Source organism: Oncorhynchus kisutch, linkage group LG15 (genome assembly GCF_002021735.2).
Source record: "Oncorhynchus kisutch isolate 150728-3 linkage group LG15, Okis_V2, whole genome shotgun sequence".
NCBI classification, from domain to species: Eukaryota; Metazoa; Chordata; class Actinopteri; order Salmoniformes; family Salmonidae; genus Oncorhynchus; species Oncorhynchus kisutch.
Window position 1 is genome coordinate 40,327,272 of NC_034188.2, and position 24,348 is coordinate 40,351,619.

Sequence of the window (24,348 nt, forward strand, 5' to 3'; positions counted from 1 at the left end):
CGGAAAGTATTCAGACCCGTTGACTTTTTCCACATTTTGTTACGTTACAGCCTTATTCAAAAACAGAAATACCTTATTTACATAAGTAATTCAGACCCTTTGCTACGAGACTTGAAATTGAGCTCGGGTGCATCCTGTTTCCATTGATCATCCTTGAGATGTTTCTACATCTTGATTGTAGTCCACCTGTGGTAAATTAAATGGATTGGTAAATGATTTGGAAATAAGGTCCCACAGTTGACAGTGCATGTCAGAGCAAAAACCAAGCCATGAGGTCGAAGGAATTTTCAGTAGTGCTCCGAGACAGGATTGTATCGATTGTGTTTTAGTACCCTTCTGGGGAAGGGTACCAACACATTTATGCAGCATTGAAGGTCCCCAAGAACACAGTGTCCTCCATCATTCAAATGGAAGAAGTTAAATGGAAGAAATGGAAGAAGTTTGGAACCACCAAGACTCTTCCTATAGCTGGCCGCCAAGAAGGATCTTGGTGAGGGAGGTGACAAAAAATCTGATGGTCACCCAGACAGAGCTCTAGAGTTCCTCTGTGGAGATAGGAGAACCTTCCAGAAGGACAACCATCTCTGCAGCACTCCACCAATCAGGCCTTTATGGTAGAGTGTCTAGACAGAAGCCACTCCTCAGTAAAAGGCACACGACGTAAAGTTGAATGGGACAAAGTACAGAGAGATCCTCGATGAAAACCTGCTCCAGAGCGCTCAGGACCTCAGACTGGGGTGAAGGTTGACCTTCCAACAGGACAACGACCCTAATCACACAGCCAAGACAACACAGGAATGGCTTTCGGACTAGTCTCTGAATGTCCTTGAGTGGCCCAGCCAGAGCCTGAACTTGAACCCGATCAAACATCTCTGGTGAGACCTGAAATAGCTGTGCAGCGACGCTCCCCATGCAACCTGACAGAACTTGAGAGGATCTGCAGAGAAGAATGGGAGAAACTCCCCAAATACAGGCGTGCCAAGCTTGTAGCGTCATACCCAAGAAGACTCGAGGCTGTAATCGCTGGCAAACGCGATTCAACAAAGTAAAGAGTAAAGGGTTGAATACTTATGTAAATGTGATATTTACATTTGACATTTTTTATAAATGAGCAAAAATGTATAAAATCCTGTTTTTGCTTTGTCATTATGGGGTATTGTGTGTAGATTGATGAGGGGAAAAAACGTTTTAATCAATTTTAGAAATGGGCAGTAACCTAACAAAAAGGGGTCAGAATACTTTCCGAAGGCACTGTTGCTTACCAAGCTACCAACTACTTCACACTGGAAGAAGTTAAGCTCCACTAAAGCTATCCATATGAAGAAGATAGATTACTTAACTAAAGTTACTTTGAAAAAGTATTACTTCGTGAAAAGCTATCTTATGTCAAATCTGAAATGTCATAGAATACAAAATTACAAGAACAGATCACTTTGGGGTCATATGTTAACAGAATGTGTCATTTAGCCTGTTAAACACAAAAACAATGTTTCAAGTGAGTTTTAGGCAGGACAGATGCCAAACAAGAAAGGAAATGATTGCCTACTTCACTCATATTTATTTTATTTTTGCAAAAAAAGTAGCGTAGTTCCAGTAGTTAGTTACATCGTTACATGGCATTTTATAAAATTAACTACAGAAAACACTACCTTGAATTGAGTTTAACTACCAACAAGCTACTCTAAAATGTAGCTGAATTACTAGCTGAACTACATGTAGTTCACTACTCCCCAACACTGCAAATACACACTCTCAACCCTGCCATCTTCGTCAAGTACACACACACACACACACACACACACCTCCTCATGGTACCGCCTCTCCTCCTCTTCCACCTCTCTTTGCGCTCTCTCCCACTCCTGTTTCAGCTTCTCCTGCTCACGCTGGTACTTTTCCTGTTGTCGTTGGCAACGAGAGACGGCATACATTCATCAGCAACGACAACGAGAGATTTGAGACAAACAAAAGTAAAGTGGTAGGTCAAACATACAGTATAACGCAAACGTCAAGCAACCCGAAGGTTGCATGTTTCAATCTCATCACAGACAACTTTGCAACTACTTAGCATGTTAGCTAACCCTCTCTTGGTCTGACAATCAGCGCTGCAGCGGAAGGCCGACATCGGCGGATGAGGTGGATTGAGACACAGCCTATATCTCTAGTTTAAACAGACAGATCTGAATGGGAATGTGTTTATTATGTTAATTAGAGTTCCACAAGGGCACGGACATTGACTATACAGTAAGAATTTTTTAAATATATTTTTTTATTTTACCTTTATTTAACTAGGCAAGTCAGTTAAGAACAAATTCTTATTTTCAATGACGGCCTAGGAACAGTGGGTTAACTGCCTGTTCAGGGGCAGAACGACAGATTTGTACCTTGTCAGCTCAGGGGGTTTGAACTTGCAACCTTCCGGTTACTAGTCCAACGCTCTAACCACTAGGCTACGCTGCCGCCCCAACGAGAGATTTGAGACAAACAAAAGAATGGTTATGTCACCCTTTGTACACCATTTGTAGATTACGACACACGGTTATAGATCATTTGTGAAACATTTATGTATTGCTTATGAAGCCTTTATGTATACGAAAATGTAAAGTGTTGGTCCCATGTTTCATGAACCGAAATTTGTTTATATCCCTGTTAGTGAGCATTTCTCCTTTGCCAAGATAATCCATCCACTTGACAGATGTGGCATATCAAGAAGTTGATTAAACAGCATGCTCATTACACAGGTGCAACTTGTGCTGGGGACAATAAAAGGCCACTCTAAAATGTGCAGTTTTGTCACAACACAACCCCACAGATGTCTAAAGTTTTGCGGGAGCTTGCAATTGGCATGCTGACTGCAGGAATGTCCACCAGAGCTGTTGCCAGATAATTGAATGTTAATTTCTCTACACTAAGCCGCCTCCAACGTTGTTTTAGAAATTTTGGCAGTGCGTACAACCGGCCTCACAACCGCAGACCACCGGTAACCAAGCCAGCCCAGGACATCCACGCAAGGCTCCTTCACCAGCGGGATCGTCTGAAACTAGCCACTCGGACAGCTGATGAAACTATGGGTTTGCACAACTGAAGAATTTCTGCATAAACGGTTAAAAAACGTCTCAGGGACGTCTCTGCTCGTCGTCCTCACCAGAGTCTTCACCGGACTGCAGTTCAGCGTCCTAACTGACTTCAGTGGGCAAATGCTCACCTTCGATGGCCACTGGCACGTTGGAGAAGTGTGCTCTTCACAGATGAATCCCGATTTCATCTGTACCGGGCAGATGACAGACAGTGTGTACGGCGTTGTGTGGGGGCGAACAGTTTGCTGAACGGTGTGAACAGAGTGCCCCATGCTGGCGGTGGGGTTATGGTATGGGCAGGCATAAGCTACGGACAACAAACACAATTGCATTTTATCTGTGCTATTTGAATGCACAGAGACATCGTGACGAGATCCTGAGGCCCATTGTTGTGCCATTCATCCGACGCCATCACGTCATGTTTCAGCATGATAATGCACAGCCCCCATGTCGCAAGGATCTGTGCACAATTCCCGTAAGTGGAACATGTCCCAGTTCTTCCATGGCCTGCATACTCACCAGACATGTCACCCATTGAGCATGTTCGGGATGCTCCGGACCGACGTGTACGACAGCGTGTTCCAGTTCCTGCCACTATCCAGCAACTTGGCACTGCCATTGATGAGGAGGGATAACACTCCACAGGCCACAATCAACAGCCTGATCAACTCTATGCGAAGTTGAGCTACACGAGGTAAATATAGGTCACACCAGATACTGGCTGGATTTCTGATCCACGCTCCTACCTTCTTTTCAAGGTATCTGTGACCAACATATGCATATCTGTCATGCAAAATCAATAGATTAGGGCCGAATGAATTTAATTCAATAGTGATTTCCTTATATAAATGATAACTCAGTAAAATCTTTAAAATGGCTGCATGTGACGTTTATATTTTTTGTTCATATTTTTTGTTCATATTTTTAGTTTTTGTGATATAAAGCCTTTATCGTTTGTACCTCGTTGAAAGTGGGACTGAAAGACCTCCGCAACAGATGGTGTGAAATATAGAAGACTCAACTTCAGACTCATTTTGAAATATGAAAAAACCGGACCAACTTTGATTTTGAGGGGAACTAATCCATTCACATTGGATTTCATCTCAATACATAACTCAGTTCAGGTCTGTAGGAAGCACCATTGAGAAAAATGAAAAATGTGACTGGAAAAAAGGCGGCAGACACAAACATTGCATGCACGATGAAATGTGTAAAGATGAGAGAAAATACAAAACCAGCAAAAAGCTGCCAACCAAAGCAATAGACACACCATACAATGACAAGGGTGTTTAGGGGTCAAAGGTGACAAGGGTTCATGCATCAGCCAAGCAAACGGGTGGATCTCAATAGGCTAAATGGCTTTCTTTCCTCATCTCCCCCCTTTCTTCTGTACAGATCTGAGAATATGGTGAGGATGTGAGGATAGAGGAAGGTTACTTCGGAGAATTGTGACACATCTTATGATGGGTGGATAGAGGAGGAGTGTGAGGTTGCCTAGCGACAGATTTGAGGATCTGGCGAGTGAATGTGAGATGCAGGACGTGCCATAGCACACAGTGTTTATTGTGCAATGCTGCTAACGTGTGGCCACTGTCTGCACAGCAGTGAGTAGCAGATTGGGGTTCGACTTCAGATTCAGAGCAGGCAGATGCCTAAGCAATATTGTGGTTCATTTAAATGTGGTTGCAAGCTAATAGAAAGCACCCGCTTTGGGTAAATCTAACTGCGGCTGAAGACCATATATTCAGTAAACAGCAGGCTTACTCAGGCCTAGCTTTTGCTAACGTCAATGGAGCATCAGCTTTCGTTAACATATTTTTTGCAGAATGCTAACTCAGGCCTAGCTTTTGTTAACATATTTTTAGCAGCATTTGAACTCAGGCCTAGCTTTAGCATGCTAAGTCAGGCTTAGCGTTTCTGTCTTTAGTAGCACAACTCAGGCTACCTGAAGCATGTGCTCCTGCTCTTGCTGCCACCTTTCCTGACGCTTTCGTTCCTCATCTGGGTCCCAAGCCCAGCGGTCACCCCGCTTAGCCTGAATCACTACCGGGGATGACACCTGAGTGACCTGATAGGACCCATCCGGGGCTCACACACACACACACACGCACACGCACACACACACACACACACACACACACACACACACACACACACACACACACACACACACACACACACACACACACACACACACACACACACACACACATACACACACACAAGCATGCATACATATGCCAGCCCACAAACCGAAGTACACACACACACACATCCACAAATAGGGAAGAGAGGAGACAGACAGTTGATCTACCACAACACCATTTCCATGCTAGCCAAAGGAGTCCTACTAAGGAGAGAGAAAAGAAAGATGAGGGGATGAAGGGAAAAGGAGAAAAGCAATGCTGGGCACTCTGTACATCATCCTCATTTAATAGGTTGAGCCAATGAAGAATGACCAATCAATCATTGGGGTCTTAGGAAGGTCCTAAATATATGACAACAACAACAAAAGGATTGTGCTCAGTCAGCAGAAAACAGAAGATTACTCACTGACATGGAGTGAAACGGGGAGCCACCTAAACTTTGCCCAATAAGAAACGTGTGGCCTAATGAACACATTTTGGCTCAACCGGATGAGATTTTTTTTTTAAAAAACCTTCAGAACTCAACCAGGAAAGACTATAGGAGCCGCCATAACCTACTTACCGGCACTTTACCACGCTTCGGCTCCTCCCCCTCTATGAAACAGAAGTAGAGTAAAAAAGGTAGACGGTTAGAAAACAAACATCTTGTCAAAGACAGGAACTGATGCTGAGTGGACACGGCAATTATAAAAAATCATCTTATTCGGTTAACTACGCTGTCTTGGTGTGAACACATTGGAAAAAGCTATTTCCATCATGAATGTCATGGGGAGGAATTAGGGAATGAAGTGAAAGAAGGACAGGGAACAAATCAAGGTGGTAAGGCATAAAGTTAAAGACTGAGTTGCTTAAAAAAACACGAGCTGTGAGGTATTTTGTTCATTACTGAGTAGCTAACAATTCCAGTTTCCATTTTGGAGATGGTCTGTGCAAAAGGGAACATTCAACAATGCTGCGCGAAGTTGCTCTTATACCCGTAGTGGCACGGTAGTTACACTTGTAACAATGTTGTATTAACATTGTTAATGTAGTAAAAGTACAACATTATAATACCAACTTCATGCAAAATATAATGGGATCCACTGAACACCAAATATAAAACTAAAAAACTAAAACAAACAGTAGATTGAAGAAATGGGTTTCCAATGCCGTCACCCAGCCCCTGGGGAAGCACTGAGGAAACCCTACACAGTGTATGAGTATGTGAACTCCAACGGGGGGGGTTACAAGGCAAGCCCAACTATTCACTGAGCAGTTTACCTGGTGGGGCGAAGAACTCCCAACGTAGGCCTAACCTAGGGTTGCCGGTTTCTGGCGGATAACTGGCACTGTTAGCCAGCTCTACAGCACAAGCGAGAAGGGGGGAGGGGGTGAGGAGAAGAAAAGGAGGGGATAGATAGAGAGATCAAAAGCAAAAGAAATACAGAGTGCCAGTTGGAGAACCAAGGGAAATAAAAGAGTTGGGGTGTGTGATAGCAGAGTTGAAAGGGCTGTGTACAATAAAGACTATTGGGAAAAGGTCGTTTGAGGTTCATCCTCATCTGAAAACACATTTTGATTACCTGTTGTGGGAGCCTCACGTGGTGGTTTGTTTCTGACAGGTCCTGGATCAGCCAAGGCAGCAACATCCTCTGCACTCTGAGACAATTCCAGGCTGGGCTCACTGACCTAAGATCAGAACAGAAAAGTCATAAACACAATGATCAAAAATTGACCAGGAGAAATGTCAAAATTTTTAGTTAGAATGTCGCAGATATAAACTGTATTTATATAGCTTATGCAATACCCTATTCTACACAGTATGGAATCATGCCCATTGTACATAATGCATTTCTATCTGAAAGTTAAATGGGGCTGCACCCTCCCGGGCAAAGCTTCTGCACTCTTTGAAACATTAACGGTTCCTCCAAGAACCCCTCATCTATAACCAAATATGAACCCTTGACTAGCAATGGTTCTTTGAACTCCAGGGGTTCCTCGAAGATCTCCACGGTTCTTCGAGTCACAACTAATTCCATGGAGGAACCCTGGACTGGAGGTATGGCTTAGTAGGGGCGTGGCTTTCAGATACAGGCGAATAATATTGATAAAAGCCACCGTGTCCTAGAGAGATTTACACGGTTATCAAAATGTCCAACCAGGGTAAGCATACATAAAACACTGCCCTTATTTGAAGTGTTTTTAAAATGGGAAAAAAACTATTGGAACAATTTCCCTTTTGACTGCTAGGTTTTATGGGTATTATGACTCATACTGTGGTACTCTATTTAACCCCTCCCATCACAAAACATTTCAGGTTTGAACATTGACACAGAGTTTCTCGAAGACCCTTTTTAGAATCCTAAAAGGTTCTTCCAGGCTCCTTTACGTCTAAGAGTTTGCTTGAGGTAAAGCAGGGCACAAATGATTGACTATTTGGAGCATTGGGGCCATTGATTGGTTGGTAGGTGATCTCACCTGTGCAGTCATTGGCTGAGCTTGCTGTGTCGCGTGCTCTGATTGAACAGGACAGGGGACTGTGGCATTCGGTCTGGTCGCTGTGGCATTCGTACACACTTCTCTTTGTTCCTTGGTAGCGCGTTGTGAGTCTTTAAACAAAACAGAGACACATGTTTAGCTGCATCAGAGCAAGGTTCTGCATCAGAGTACAGGTTCCAGACAGCGGGGGTCATAATATGACGTTAACCACGGGAAGACCAAGTTGAATAAATGGTTTAATAACTTAAAAAGTGTTCATTCTCAAGACAGACAGCGAGTAATAAATGACTAGCATGAATATTGAATAGCAAAAGGATTGGATGGGTTCTAAAAAAAACAGCATAAATGGTCACCACTAAGTGTCAGGGTAGCAGAGGTTAGACCGGCATTCTAGGTCACCCAGAGGAACAGACCTGTAGCTGGAGAGGGCTGGACTGCAGCCGCTGCCGTGTTGGGCTCCTCCCCCAGTGGGCCTGCAGCAGACCTGCCGCCCGCCTCCACAATGCTCTCTGTGCTCTGCAGCTCCTGCAGGGACACACAAAGAAAGAAATACTCTGTTACCGCATCCTCCACATTCCTTTTGTTGAAGTCATGACCTATCTGACTCAGTGTTGCTTTATCCTATCTATGACTGCATGCCAGACTAAGAACAACACACAGGTCTGGTTGATACGTGGCTTTTCCGCCTAACAGTTTTCAAGACTTATGTTGTTACGACGAAACCTTCCTGTCCGACTCCAACTGATTGAACAACACGCCTGTTCACTTCGTTGAGATGCTGAAATCAAGTGGTCCACCTGGCGAAGAAGATGCTTATTTCTCAAAATTAGAAGGCGTTGCCAATTCCTTACACGTATCCGTCTTTCTACGCTCATTGCACATTTAAAAAACAAAGACGAGACAGCTAGCGCTGACAGTCTGTGGCGACAATGCTGCTAGCGGTACGTGGTCCATTCAGACCCGTGGATCCAATGACCACCCTTTTGATAACTTATATCTTTTTTTCAGAGAAACAAAGCAGGCTTGGCTGCATGTACTGGAGCCTCACCGAGGGCAGTGAGGTGGGCCGGCTAGGTGGGATGTACTCCTGTGCGTTACTCTTCTCCTGGGCATCACCTTCTCCTGGCACTGAAGAAGGTGGCACTGCGGTGCCATCCTGTGCCAAAGTTGTCATGGCTGTTAATGGGCTCGCCCTGGGGGAGGGGCTATGTGTGGGTGGGGGAGTGGCCACACATGGGGGTGTGTCGGAAGGGTCAGAGGAGGCTGTAGGCGTGGCAGTGGAAGGGTAGAACCATGCAGGGGTGGTTCTTCCATCGCTCTCTGGAGTGGTGACCTCATCGTTTCCCATGTCGCCGTTCACTTGCAGCAAGCCGTCCACCTGAGTACACAGACTTAAGACTTAAAGAACACAAACATGCACGCGCATGTATATCTGGACACACATGAACACATGGACACTCCACAAAGATGCATTTCAATCTAAAAATCTAACACTAAAACCCCATTTTAGAGACACTGTGACTGCATCCTCACCCAAAAAATATCCATCAGACAGTAACGCAAGAACAGTCAACTGGGGTGAAACATCCCAAATACCACATTCCACAGCAATGACCGCAATATGACCAGACAGTTCTATTCCAGACAATCCAGACCAGCAGTTGCCCCATGTTGTAAATAAAACCATAACTCTGGCCCATTAGCTGTTCATCTCCTGATTACACGCTGGGACTGAATCAAAGGCTGTAATGTATGTGTGAGGAGTGCCGAATGCTAACTCCAGACGCACAGGGGGGTTGTTGAATGGAGGGGGGACTCACTACCCACAACCCCCCCCCCCCCCTCAGTCTGTGTGGCCCTCTTTGTCTGCCTGGAGACCCACTTCATGTTGAGAGGGCTACTTGTCAACTTTTTAAGTCAATACGGAACAGAGCCCCCCCCCCCCCCACCCATTCAGGCGGAGGCTCCACTCGGCTCCAAATAAGACATTCCAGCCACTAAAGTGGAAAGAAGTGGCTCCCCGGTTTGTTCCCGTAATAACCGAAAAACATGTCAACTTCCTTTGGAATAGGCCCATTTGACAAATCGCTCTCCACGGATGAAAATGAGCACCCTGTTGTGCTAAATTGAGACGTCACAACCCGACTTCGCAGAAAAAGGACATGGGATCCCTAGCATTCTGTCTAAAAACATGACACCCAATCGCCATGGTTTCTGTCTGCTATTCCAATGTAAATGCCAAGATCAGGGACCATTTCACATAATACATGTCGGTATGCCCTGCGAATACTAGGCTGAACAAAACGTTCCAACTACTTCAGGGGACGTTAGTATCTAAGTATCTGTTGAGTATCGTAACACTTCAGGAAAGCTGCCCTGATTTGTCACGGGAGTGCAAAACAACCCCACGACACCCTGGTAATTTGAACCCTGGCCCACACACCATTTTATAGAAAAAAATACACTAGTGATAACACTGATAAAACCCTTGCTCCATTAGCTTGCCTTTTGTGCCTCACCTTGCCTGGCTTGGGTCCCGCCAGCATCTGCGTGCCCTTGGATTGGATGTAAGGCTTGGGTGTCAGCAAAGGAACAGATTTAGGCGAGGCAGCCTGGATAGAGGGGCTTGGTACAGGCGTGCGTGACTGAATCTGGGGGCGATGAGACTGACCCTGGGGGAACCCCGCCACTTGGGCCTCGACGGTAGCGGTAAACTTGGGCGCCGGGAGCGACTGCTGCCTCAAGTACTTCAGAGGACCATTTGGATCTTCTTCCGGGGAGGTTGAATTGGGAGAACGGGAGCTGGGGGTGAGGGGGAGACGTGTGCTGGTGGCAGTGGTGGGATCTTCAGAGACGCTCCTGTCCAGCAGCTTGGGCAGTTGCAGGCGCTCCAGCACCGCTTCACTGATGGTGAAGCGCAGGGCGTAGCGGTGGAGGACCAACGCCGCCTCCTCAGGGGTGCGGGCCGACTGGTAGGCCTCGCGGAGCTCGTTCTCACGACGTTCCCTAGGGAAGGAGACACGGGAGGACAAGGTGAGACAGGGGCCATGTGACTGTTGTTGAAACATTTCTGTACATTGCTACTGATCTCCTGATGCAGTTAAAAGCAATTTAAAAAAAGCCAGGATGCGATAAGAAACAACAGGCTAGGATATAAGAAACATGAGAGTAGGTACAGGGCAACACTGTACATTGAGGCAACCAACCATATGGAAAGCAGGGTTTGACCTAAAATGGCCTTGTGACCTACTTCTCCTCCACGATCTCCCGGTAGGTCTTGATACTCTTCCTCCTCTGAGAAATGGCCCCTCCCTCGCCTGTCATCAGCTTCTCCATCATCTTCCTCTCCTCCTCCTTTTTGATCAGGTCCTGGGAGACGCTTCTCCTGCGACTCTTCCACCGGGCTAGGTCCTAACACACAGACACGTCAGTGTATGAGTGCATGAACGTGTGAGTGAGTGTGTGTAAGTGTATTAGTATGTGCGTGTGTGTGTGTGTGTGTGTTTGTGTGTGAGTGCTTACGTCCTGCCAGTGGTCCTCTTCCTCCTTCATCATGTTGTACTGGTTGTGCATGAGCTCGTGGCGCACCTGGCTGTGGTGAGGCAAGCTGGGGTCCTCCTCACAGCGCACGTCAATCATACTCACACTCCTAGGAAAAAGAAAGGAGAGGAAAGAGACATGAGAGGGGGGAGGAGTTCTAAAGAGATTTACTAGGAGAAGAGTCACGCATACGGTATGGACAAATATTTGTTTTTATTTCCAGGCACATAAGATGTTTTCTGGAGCTTTGGAGTTGTCGTAGTTCAGCCAGGAAAGGTCGAGGTCAAACAGGCTGGACGGTCAATCGCTTCACGGATACAACTTCTATAGGTACTGAAGTGGTCCACCCAAAAGGAACCCAAAAGGAACTCATTATTACTCTGACAATAGATCTCATTGCACGACCACAAATATTATATTATTATATTATTGTTCTGTATCCATTAGTTTGTATCATAGTGTGAACCACGCAAAACAGAAGGCACCAGAGATAATGTGAATAAAGGCAGATTATAACCACAAGTAAGCAACATGCCATCAAAAGGTCATGCAGTGAGGTCATACATTTTTGTTGATGTTTTGGCTCTGTACTCCAGCACCTTTTGGATTTGAAATGATACAATGTCTATGAGGTTTAAAGTGCAGACTCTCAGCTTTAAAGCGGCAATATGCCAATTTTTGGGGCTACCCGGCATTTTTCCTGGTTGCTAAAATTCTAATGGTTCGCCTAATTTCAGTTTATGTGACAAATCAAGCAAGTATAGTGTAGAGAATCATTGTACCATCTAAATATATTTTCCATAACCAAAAATATTGAATTTTAAGCTGTTTGAAGCTGGTGTGCAATACTGAATGTTAAAAATGCAAAAATGAAACATAAGAACGGGAAGCATAGAAATAGCCCACATAGAACTGATCTACCACTTCTTAGACTTGCTATCAACGAGAATGACAGATCTATAAGTCATATTTCTATGTGAATTTGGCCAAAGAAGTTACAAATTGCAACATAATTTTTATTTTATTTTTTTGTCTTTTACTTTTGGTTTTGTACACCAGCATCAAACAGCTGAAAATATATATTCCCCCTTCAAGCTGATACCTTCGATGGCCCTCAAAGAACTACACTGGTCTTTACGCAAACTGGAAACCACATATCCTGACGCGGCACTTATTGTAGCTGGGGATTTTAGCAGAGCAAATCTGAGGAAAACACTACCGAAGTTCTACCATCACATTGGCTGTAGTACTCGCGCTGGGAAAACATTGGACCACCGCTACTCAACTTTTAGAAATTCTTACAAGGCCCTCCCCCGACCTCCCTTAGGCAAATCTGATCACCCTTGCTCCACCCTTCCTATAGGCAGGACCTCAAACAGGAAGTACCCGTGCTAAGGGCTATTCAACGCTGGTCTGACCAATCGGAATCAATGGTTCAATGATTGTTTTGACCACGCGGATTGGGAAAAGTTCCTGGTAGCCTCTGAGAATATCATTGATGAATACACGGATACGGTGACTGAGTTAATCAGGAAGTGTGTAGGAGATTAAAAAAAAGTGTGAACCACTGCATTTAACCATGGCAAGGTGACTAGGAATATGGCCGAATACAAACAGTGTAGTTATTCCCTCCGTAAGACAATCAAACAGGCAAAACATCAGTACAGAGACAAAGTGGAGTGGCCAAGGACTGTGGGCTCTCCTTCTCCATGGCTGATGTGAGTAAGGCTGCTGGCCCCAGATGGCATCCCTAGCCGCGTCCTCAGAGCATGCGCAGACCAGCTCCCTGGTGTGTTTACGGACATATTCGATATCTCCCTATCCCAGTCTGCTGTCCCCACTTGCTTCAAGATGTCCACCATTGTTCCTGTCGCAAGAAAGCAAAGGTAACTGAACTAAATGTCTATCGCCCTTAGCACTCACCTCTGTCATCATGAAGGGCTTTGAGAGGCTAGTTAAGGATCATATCACCTGTACCTTACCTGACACCCTAGACCCACTTCAATTTGCATACCTCCCCAATAGATCCACAGACGATGCAATCGTCATCGCACTGCACACCGCCCTATCCTATCTGGACAAAAGGAATACATATGTAAGAATGCTGTTCATTGACTATAGCTCAGCAATCAACACCATAGTACCCTCCAAGCTCATAATTAAGCTCGAGGCCCTGGGTCTGAACCCCGCCCTGTGCAACAGGGTCCTGGACTTCCTAATGGGCCACCCACAGGTGGTGAAGGTAGGAAACAACACCACTTTGCTGATCCTCAACACAGGGACCCCACAAAGGTGCATGCTCAGCCCCCTCCTGTACTCCCTGTTCACCCATGACTGCGTGGCCACTCATCAAGTTTGCAGACAACACAAAAGTAGTAGGCCTGATTACCAACAATGACGAGATAGTCTACGGGGAGGAGGTGAGGGCCCTGGGAGAGTGGTGCCAGGAAAATAACCTCTCCCTCAACGTCAACAAAACAAAGGAGCTGATCGTGGGCTTCAGGAAACAGCAGACGGAGCACGCCCCTATCCACATCGACAGGACCGCAGTGGAGAAGGTGGAAAGCCTCAAGTTCCTCTGCGTACACATCCCTGACGATCTGAAACGGTCCACCCACACAGACAGTGTGGGGAAGAAGACGCAACAGTGCCTCTTCAACCTCAGGAGGCTGAAGAAATTTGGCTTGGCCCCTAAAACCCTCACAAACTTTACATATGCACAATTGAGCGCATCCTGTCGGGCTGTATCACTGCCTGGAACGGCAACTGCACTGCCCGCAACTGCAGGGCTCTCCAGAGGGTCGTGTGGTCTGCTCAACTCAACACCGGGGGAAAACTACCTGCCCTCCAGGACACCTACAGCACCCGATGTCACAGGAAGGCCAAAAAGATCATCAAGGACATCATCTACCCTAGTCATGGCCTGTTCACCCCGCTATCATCCAGAAGGCGAGGTCAGTACAGGTGCATCAAAGCTGGGCCAGAGAGACTGAAAAACAGCTTTAATCTCAAGGCCATCAGACTGTTAAATAGCCACCACTAGCCAGCTCCCACCCGGTTACATAACCCTGCACCTTAGAGGCTGCTGCCCTATATGCATAGACTTGGAATCACTGGCCACTTTAATAACGTTTAAATAATGTCTACATACTGCTTTACTCATCTCATATGTATATACTGTATTCTATTGTACTGTGTTTTAGTCAAAGCCACTCCGACGTTGCTCGATCTAGTATTTATATCTTTCTTCATTCCATTATTTTACTTTTAGATTAGTGTGTATTGTTGTGAACTGTTAGATACTTCTGCACTGTTGGAGCATCTGCTAAATATGTGTATGTGACAATACAATTAGATTTGATTTGATTTGAATACAATCTTTTTGGTTATGGAAAGTACATTCTTACCCAGCGGTTTAGATGTTACAATGATTATCTACACTATACTTGCTTGTTCTCTCACATAAACTAAAATCAGGCAAACTATTAGAATTTTAGTAACCAGGAAATGGCGGAGCGATTCCTTGCATAGTGAATCTTTAATATGAGGGTATTTTTAAAATCCATATAGATTGAACCGTATAGAAATTACAGCACTTTTTGTACAAAGTATTGGTATAAATGCACTTTGTTTTGGTTGAAACACAACCAAAACAAACAGCAAATGCATCTAACACATTTGTAGAGTCACAAGGTACATACACTGCTCAAAAAAAATAACACATTTAAACAACACAATGTAACTCCAAGTCAATCACACTTCTGTGAAATCAAACTGTCCACTTAGGAAGCAACACTGATTGACAATAAATTTCACAAGCTGTTGTGCAAATGGAATAGACAACAGGTGGAAATTATAGGCAATTAGCAAGACAACCCCAATAAAGGAGTGGTTCTGCAGTTCCGATGCTTCCTGGCTGATGTTTTGGTCACTTTTGAATGCTGGCGGTGCTTTCACTCTAGTGGTAGCATGAGACGGAGTCTACAACCCACACAAGTGGCTCAGGTAGTGCAGCTCATCCAGGATGGCACATCAATGCGAGCTGTGGCAAGAAGGTTTGCTGTGTCTGTCAGCGTAGTGTCCAGAGCATGGAGGTGCTACCAGGAGACGTGGAGGAGGCCGTAGGAGGGCAACAACCCAGCAACAGGACCGCTACCTCTGCCTTTGTGCAAGGAGGAGCAGGAGGAGCACTGCCAGAACCCTGCAAAATGACCTCCAGCAGGCCACAAATGTGCATGTGTCTGCTCAAACGGTCAGAAACAGACTCCATGAGGGCCCAACGTCCACAGGTGGGGGTTGTGCTTACAGCCCAACACCGTGCAGGACGTTTGGCATTTGCCAGAGAACACCAAGATTGGCAAATTCGCCACTGGCACCCTGTGCTCTTCTTAGATGAAAGCAGGTTCACACTGAGCACATGTGACAGATGTGACTGGAGTCTGGAGACGCCGTGGAGAACGTTCTGCTGCCTGCAACATCCTCCAGCATGACCGGTTTGGCGGTGGGTCAGTCATGGTGTGGGGTGGCATTTCTTTGGGGGGCCGCACAGCCCTCCATGTGCTCGCCAGAGGTAGCCTGACTGCCATTAGGTACCGAGATGAGATCCTCAGACCCCTTGTGAGACCATATGCTGGTGCGGTTGGCCCTGGGTTCCTCCTAATGCAAGACAATGCTAGACCTCATGTGGCTGGAGTGTGTCAGCAGTTCCTGCAAGAGGAAGGCATTGATGCTATGGACTGGCCCGCCCGTTCCCCAGACCTGAATCCAATTGAGCACATCTGGGACATCATGTTTCGATCCATCCACCAACGCCACATTGCACCACAGACTGTCCAGAAGTTGGCGGATGCTTTAGTCCAGGTCTGGGAGGAGATCCCTCAGGAGACTATCCGCCACCTCATCAAGAGCATTCCCAGGCGTTGTAGGGAGGTCATACAGGCACGTGGAGGCCACACACACTACTGAGCCTCATTTTGACTTGTTTTAAGGACATTACATCAAAGTGTGGTTTTCCACTTGAATTTTGAGTGTGACTCCAAATCCAGACCTCCATGGGTTGATAAATTTGATTTCCATTGATAATTTTTGTGTGATTTTGTTGTCAGCTCATTCAACTATGTAAAGAAAAAAGTATTTAATAAGAATATTTCATTAATTCAGATCTAGGATGTGTTATTTTAGTGTTCCCTTTATTTTTTTTGAGCAGTTGTATATAGTCATTGCGAATATGGGACCAAATACCTAACTTTTTACTACTTTAATGCACATAAGTGAATTTGTCCCAATACTTTTGGTCCCCTAAAATGGGGGAGCTATGTACAAAAAGTGCTGTGATTTCATTGTATCATTTCAAATCCAAAGTGCTGGATAGAGAGACAAAACAACAACAAAAAATTCACTGCCCCAATACCATTGGTGCTCATTGTATACACAGTATAGAAGCCTATCTATACAGAATAGCACAGAGCATCAAAGTCATACTCTGCAAGTATTTGACCCAGGTCTTATTTTGAGAACCACAGTGAGAACCTCATACAGTGGCGTTACAGTGATGGTCCATGTCCTTATGTGTGAGTGTATGCGACATGCATCATATGGTGAGATCTCTCGTCTCTCTAGACATCCATGTTGCCTCACACCATTTCCTAACGTTCCCGATTCACACGTCTGTACGTAACAGTACGTCAGCTTGGCAGAGAGGACCTAAGTCCTCTGCCTTTGTCACTACCTTACCCACTTGAATAAAATACAAAATAGTAACTAGCAGGATGGAGATCAAGGAGGTTGTTTTTAAGTGAGTGCATTTCCCAAGTGGCTCGTTTGCGTCAACTACCTTAACTAAATCCACTGAAAAGGTTTTGCCTGCAAACTTTGGTTTCAAATCATAATGTTCTGGCATGTCTGTTTTGTGATTTTTTGGGGGAGAGTTGTCTGTCTGAAGTTGTCTGTCTTTTTTTTTTTGACCCTTAGCGAAGTCGCCAAAAGAGTCCGTCACTGAAACCGGACCCTAGTCACTGCTGTTGCCTAGGGTCGGGTTTGCGAGACTATGAGCTCTCCACAAGACACAGGGGAGCGATAGAGGCACATCCCATTCCACATTAGACCCTTGAAGGATAGAAGAGACAAAGTGACTCGGGTGAGGCACGTCTTGAGTTCCAACGCTTGCTTTTGTGTGTGCGAGCGTGAGGCACGCAGATAACTGCGAAGCAGGTTAGAAATACATTTGAAAGTCAACCGCTAGTCCCGCTCCACTTCTCGTATATCTGAACGGATCGGATGGGTGCAATATGGTTACAAGGTCAGAGTTACAAGGTCAGAGTTTCAACCATATTGCTTAAACCTATCAGCTCCTTACAGATCTACTAGAAATGTCTAGAGGTTGCGCTCTAGGGATCTGTGCATACTAAGCAGGTGTGGTTTAGCAGGGCAGGCATGTGAGTCCGATGGGTAACGAAGAACCACTTACTCTGGGTCATCTGATACACTAGCAGCTCTGTGACTGAATCTACGAAAGCAGAGACATGGAGAAAGAGCACAAACACCAATGAACAAACACACAATTACAACACAATGCAATATATACAGACACGAGCCCACAACTACACAATGCAATATATACAGACACGAGCCCACAACTACACAATGCAATATATACAGACATGAGAATAGTATAACAAAAAAAAGTGTGATGGAACATAGGGGGGCGTGTTAAAAACATCTCTAGGCTTAATGTACTTGTGTGGGTTACCGTTGACAACAGTATGAGTTCTTAGAAAACGAGCGTGCATGCTTAATGAGATACGGTAGGTTTAGTGTTATTTAAAAGTCAGTAATTGCTGTCTTAAATGGCAAAACATTTAAGACAACAAGATCTGCGGATCCAAGTTAATAAAAAGTGTCCATTTGAACACAAGGTGGCGCTCTAGTCAAAAATACAGCCAGCTTGGGAGAAAAACCACTGAATTCACTGCACTAATATAGGCCTCTACAGCATATTGTGTGGCGCAGATGGAAATGATCTCATGGCGCAGTCTAAAACAAAACTATCAATCAAAGCATGCATCTTTTATTAGCCTGCTCATAACCCATCTTCAAAGCTGGGGTTCGTCAACTTTTGCGACCACGATACCCAAATAGGCGGTTTGGGCTAACCGGGTTTGGGATTAAGTTCTAGGGTCACAGAGAGCTTTTAAAGCTGGATTTCTGATGTTGGGAAGGGTGTGAGTGAAAATGTGGCTTGTGGTCCTATTAAGACTGGCCACAAGAAAGCAGGAGACCCAGTGAAGAGAGGTCTTATGAAATGGAAAGCAAATATATTGTTTAATGGGCTGTATGTATTTGTCATGTCTGCCATACAGAGAGTGAAAAGAGATTTTCTACTACTACCAGTGTCGTTTTTGAGGGAGTTGCTTCAAACAGTGTGTATTGGAAAAGGTCAATGTCAAAGGCCATCATGCAAGGTTATTAAAAGGTCACATCTATGACAGGTCACCGTCATGTCTTGCTCACATGCTCAAAAATATAAAAACACGAATGAACAAATCAAATACTAAAAAGAAAGTATTAGCTTCCATGCATCCAAAAGCAACACACTTCATTCAGACTTTAAACTCTTTCCTTAGCCTGCTCGGGTCAAAGCAGCCGAAATGATCTAATTCTGCCACTTGCGAAAGGTCATGCAATCTTCACATATGCCATCCAGAGGTGTGCATCACTGCTCGAGGTCACGGCCGCATGCTTACGAAGCAGGATTTCTAAATGTCTTCTGAAAGATCATGGGTAATGTAGTTCCCAGTATCTGATCTGTGTAGGCCGGGAGAAACCCAATAAGTTATGGCCATTAAGGTGTGATGCTCCTCTCTTAGACAACAGAGAATTTCGTATCGGTCACTCAATCCTAGTCGATGGACGACAGGCTCACATTGGCTGGAGGTCATCGTCGAGCCAAGATGGACGTCTCGCCACCGCCGGTTTGTCTCCCTCGCGACCTTCAACCTCCGACTTGCCCATGTGACCCTGGCAGGCGACCATCAGTGTGGTGGTTGCCCTGGCTGCAGGAACGGGCAGGAACTGGCTTGGACCGGTAGTGCTGCTGTGTTTTGGCGAGGTAAGGGCGTGGCGAGCCCACATGTCGTTGTTCCTCCCGGTGTCTGTCGCCAGGGATATAGCCAACCCCACCTTCTTTGGACCTGCCTCCTCCCTGTCCATCATGGGAGGGAACTTCCTGGTTGTTTCCGGGCTGGCCCCGGCGCTGGGGGGGCTCGTCACGATGATCGAGGTCGTCATGGGGCTGGTTGTCAGGGACGACAGGCGGTATAGTTCCTCGGAGCATGAGCGGGCGGGGGTACTGCTGAGAGAGTGGTTTGGTTAGCATTGACCAAGGTTGTAATTAAGGAAGGCCATTTGACATTATTTCACTATTCAAATAATATCATTACATTTTTGGGGATATCTGGATATTCAAAGTTATTTTAAAACAGCAGAATGTTGCTTTCCTCCTTTGGTTTTGGCTAAAAAGAACAGTGAAAGAGATGTCTGATTTTCACCACGATAGAACTGATTCTGTTACAAAAAGGTTTTCTGGTGAGTGTTTTGCATTGATCTGTGTCAGGTTTTGTGGAAACTCTGTTTGGTGTGTGTCTGTAATTGATATCTGAAGTGGGGAAAATAGCATACCGATGTCAGGGCAGACCAGAGCTCTAAATGCGCAGCAGTAGCTCAACACAGTACATTCAAAGTTGGTTTAATCAAATTAAGTATTGCAAATGTCATTGTATATTCTTGTAGGTAACAATGTCCCAAGGATTGTGTAATTTAATTTATAACAAAGCATTTTCAAAACAGGCCTACCATTTATTTCTCTCCACAAATGAACACACACTCAAGTAATCAAAGATATTGCTTTGATATCCGGATATTCGATTAGCCGTGCCTATCCCTGGTCATAATATAAAGACCTTGGCATTGTCTCGGAACTCACCCCACTGGGCACAGATGTCAGTTCAACATCTAGTTTTGATTTACATTTGGTTGAGTTGCCAACATAAGTTGCCAACCTCGATTCAACGTGAAATCAACAAAAAATGGCACCATGTCATTGGATTTAGGTTCAAAGTTGGGTGAAAATGACATGGAAACAATGTTGATTCAAACAGTTTTCGCCCAGTGAGACATTAGATGTGGTAACATAGGTTTGTGAACGAAAGCAGAAAAAAACTGTATTGACTCACAAAGAAAGTATTGGCTATATCTAAGCTGCTCTGGTAAACCCCAAAGATACATTCTAAGGACCACATGAGTGATTACTCACGAAACCCAGGCCAAAAACACCATGATTTGGGGGATTTTCACAAAATGTAATCTATAGAACAGTCCTTAAAAAAATAAAAAATTAGGGGGTTCAGCTTTAATATTTCAAGTAGATTGTGGCTTCTATTAATGTAAATGTCTGCATAATTTCCAATCCACCATATATATATATATATTTTTTTTTTCTCCAAGTAGTATATATATTTGTAATATACACTGCTCAAAAAAATTAAGGGAACACTAAAATAACACATCCTAGATCTGAATGAATGAAATATTCTTATTAAATACTTTTTTCTTTACATAGTTGAATGTGCTGACAACAAAATCACACAAAAATTATCAATGGAAATCAAATTTATCAACCCATGGAGGTCTGGATTTGGAGTCACACTCAAAATTAAAGTGGAAAACCACACTACAGGCTGATCCAACTTTGATGTAATGTCCTTAAAACAAGTCAAAATGAGGGATCTCCTCCCAGACCTGGACTAAAGCATCCGCCAACTCCTGGACAGTCTGTGGTGCAATGTGGCGTTGGTGGATGGATCGAGACATGATGTCCCAGATGTGCTCAATTGGATTCAGGTCTGGGGAACGGGCTGGCCAGTCCATAGCATCAATGCCTTCCTCTTGCAGGAACTGCTGACACACTCCAGCCACATGAGGTCTAGCATTGTCTTGCATTAGGAGGAACCCAGGGCCAACCGCACCAGCATATGGTCTCACAAGGGGTCTGAGGATCTCATCTCGGTACCTAATGGCAGTCAGGCTACCTCTTGCGAGCACATGGAGGGCTGTGCGGCCCCCCAAAGAAATGCCACCCCACACCATGACTGACCCACCGCCAAACTGGTCATGCTGGAGGATGTTGCAGGCAGCAGAACGTTCTCCACGGCGTCTCCAGACTCTGTCATGTCTGTCACAGGTGCTCAGTGTGAACCTGCTTTCATCTGTGAAGAGCACAGGGCGCCAGTGGTGAATTTGCCAATCTTGGTGTTCTCTGGCAAATGCCAAACATCCTGCACGGTGTTGGGCTGTAAGCACAACCCCCACCTGTGGACGTCAGGCCCTCATACCACCCTCATGGAGTCTGTTTCTGACCGTTTGAGCAGACACATGCACATTTGTGGCCTGCTGGAGGTCATTTTGCAGGGTTCTGGCAGTGCTCCTCCTGCTCCTCCTTGCACAAAGGCGGAGGTAGCGGGCCTGTTGCTGGGTTGTTGCCCTCCTCCACATCTCCTGATGTACTGGCCTGTCTCCTGGTAGCACCTCCATGCTCTGGACACTACGCTGACAGACACAGCATACCTTCTTTCCACAGCTCGCATTGATGTGCCATCCTGGATGAGCTGCATTACCTGAGCCACTTGTGTGGGTTGTAGACTCCGTCTCATGCTACCACTAGAGTGAAAGCACCGCCAGCATTCAAAAGTGACCAAAACATCAGCCAGGAAGCATAGGAACTGAGAAGTGGTCTGTGGTCACCACCTGCAGAACCACTCCTTTATTGAGGTTGTCTTGCTAATTGCCTATAATTTCCACCTGTTGTCTATTCCATTTGCACAACAGCATGTGAAATTTATTGTCAATCAGTGTTGCTTCCTAAGTGGACAGTTTGATTTCACAGAAGTGTGATTGACTTGGAGTTACATTGTGTTGTTTAAGTGTTCCCTTTATTTTTTTGAGCAGTGTATACAGTGCCTTGCGAAAGTATTCGGCCCCCTTGAACTTTGCGACCTTTTGCCACATTTCAGGCTTCAAACATAAAGATATAAAACTGTATTTTTTTGTGAAGAATCAACAACAAGTGGGACACAATCATGAGGTGGAACGACATTTATTGGATATTTCAAACTTTTTTAACAAATCAAAAACTGAAAAATTGGGCGTGCAAAATTATTCAGCCCCTTTACTTTCAGTGCAGCAAACTCTCTCCAGAAGTTCAGTGAGAATGTCTGAATGATCCAATGTTGACCTAAATGACTAATGATGATAAATACAATCCACCTGTGTCTAATCAAGTCTCCGTATAAATGCACCTGCACTGTGATAGTCTCAGAGGTCCATTAAAAGCGCAGAGAGCATCATGAAGAACAAGGAACACACCAGGCAGGTCCGAGATACTGTTGTGAAGAAGTTTAAAGCCGGATTTGGATACAAAAAGATTTCCCAAGCTTTAAACATCCCAAGGAGCACTGTGCAAGCGATAATATTGAAATGGAAGGAGTATCAGACCACTGCAAATCTACCAAGACCTGGCCGTCCCTCTAAACTTTCAGCTCATACAAGGAGAAGACTGATCAGAGATGCAGCCAAGAGGCCCATGATCACCTCTGGATGAACTGCAGAGATCTACAGCTGAGGTGGGAGACTCTGTCCATAGGACAACAATCAGTCGTATATTGCACAAATCTGGCCTTTATGGAAGAGTGGCAAGAAGAAAGCCATTTCTTTAGATATCCATAAAAGTGTTGTTTAAAGTTTGCCACAAGCCACCTGGGAGACACACCAAACATGTGGAAGAAGGTGCTCTGGTCAGATGAAACCAAAATTGAACTTTTTGGCAACAATGCAAAACGTTATGTTTGGCGTAAAAGCAACACAGCTCATCACCCTGAACACAACATCCCCACTGTCAAACATGGTGGTGGCAGCATCATGGTTTGGGCCTGCTTTTCTTCAGCAGGGACAGGGAAGATGGTTAAAATTGATGGGAAGATGGATGGAGCCAAATACAGGACCATTCTGGAAGAAAACCTGATGGAGTCTGCAAAAGACCTGAGACTGGGACGGAGATTTGTCTTCCAACAAGACAATGATCCAAAACATAAAGCAAAATCTACAATGGAATGGTTCAAAAATAAACATATCCAGGTGTTAGAATGGCCAAGTCAAAGTCCAGACCTGAATCCAATCGAGAATCTGTGGAAAGAACTGAAAACTGCTGTTCACAAATGCTCTCCATCCAACCTCACTGAGCTCGAGCTGTTTTGCAAGGAGGAATGGGAAAAAATGTCAGTCTCTCGATGTGCAAAACTGATAGAGACATACCCCAAGCGACTTACAGCTGTAATCACAGCAAAAGGTGGCGCTACAAAGTATTAATTGAATAATTTTGCACGCCCAATTTTTCAGTTTTTGATTTGTTAAAAAAGTTTGAAATATCCAATAAATGTCGTTCCACTTCATGATTGTGTCCCACTTGTTGTTGATTCTTCACAAAAAAATACAGTTTTATATCTTTATGTTTGAAGCCTGAAATGTGGCAAAAGGTCGCAAAGTTCAAGGGGGCCGAATACTTTCGCAAGGCACTGTATATATATATTCCTTCATTACTTTCCCTAACCCTACCACCCCTCCCATAATTGTAGTAAACTAATGGACACCAACCCTTAGGAAAAAATATGTGAAGCCTTTGGAATTATCTGGATTTCTGCATAAATTGGTCATAAAATTAGATCTGATCTTCACCTAAGTCACAACAATAGACAAACAACAGTATTCCCCCCCCTTCCTTGTCACAACACATCTGATTGGCTCAAACGCATTAAGAAGGAAATAAATTCCACAAATGAACTTTTGACAAGGCACACCTGTTAATTGAAATGCATTCCAGGTGACTACATCATGAAGCTGGTTGAGAGAATGCCAAGCGTGTGCAAAGCTGTGACCAAGGCAAAGGGTGGCTATTTGAAGAATCTCAAATATAAAATATATTTTGATTTGTTTAACACTTTTTTTGGTTAGTACATGATTCCATGTGCGTTATTTCATAGTTTTGATGTCTTCACTATTAT

The 24,348-nt window shown here is 44.8% G+C and overlaps 1 protein-coding gene across 17 annotated transcripts in view; it reads right to left on the minus strand.

Moving 5' to 3' along the window:
- LOC109905296 (LIM and calponin homology domains-containing protein 1) overlaps positions 1 to 24,348 on the minus strand; it is a 142,728-nt gene that overhangs the window by 7,403 nt on the left and 110,977 nt on the right. For 5 of the 17 annotated variants that reach the window (XM_031790271.1, XM_031790269.1, XM_031790268.1 and 2 more), the window contains 13 exons: positions 19,161 to 19,586; positions 17,706 to 17,744; positions 11,222 to 11,348; positions 10,950 to 11,110; positions 10,219 to 10,705; positions 8,748 to 9,077; positions 8,113 to 8,224; positions 7,679 to 7,809; positions 6,784 to 6,889; positions 6,482 to 6,562; positions 5,784 to 5,815; positions 5,020 to 5,142; positions 1,803 to 1,895 (listed from right to left, as the gene is read on the minus strand). In XM_031790271.1, the coding sequence (XP_031646131.1) occupies positions 1,803 to 1,895; positions 5,020 to 5,142; positions 5,784 to 5,815; positions 6,482 to 6,562; positions 6,784 to 6,889; positions 7,679 to 7,809; positions 8,113 to 8,224; positions 8,748 to 9,077; positions 10,219 to 10,705; positions 10,950 to 11,110; positions 11,222 to 11,348; positions 17,706 to 17,744; positions 19,161 to 19,586 (2,248 nt within the window). The remainder of the gene's footprint in view (positions 1 to 1,802; positions 1,896 to 5,019; positions 5,143 to 5,783; positions 5,816 to 6,481; positions 6,563 to 6,783; positions 6,890 to 7,678; positions 7,810 to 8,112; positions 8,225 to 8,747; positions 9,078 to 10,218; positions 10,706 to 10,949; positions 11,111 to 11,221; positions 11,349 to 17,705; positions 17,745 to 19,160; positions 19,587 to 24,348) is intronic. The other 12 variants (XM_031790277.1, XM_031790276.1, XM_031790274.1 and 9 more) reach the window with 9 other exon arrangements.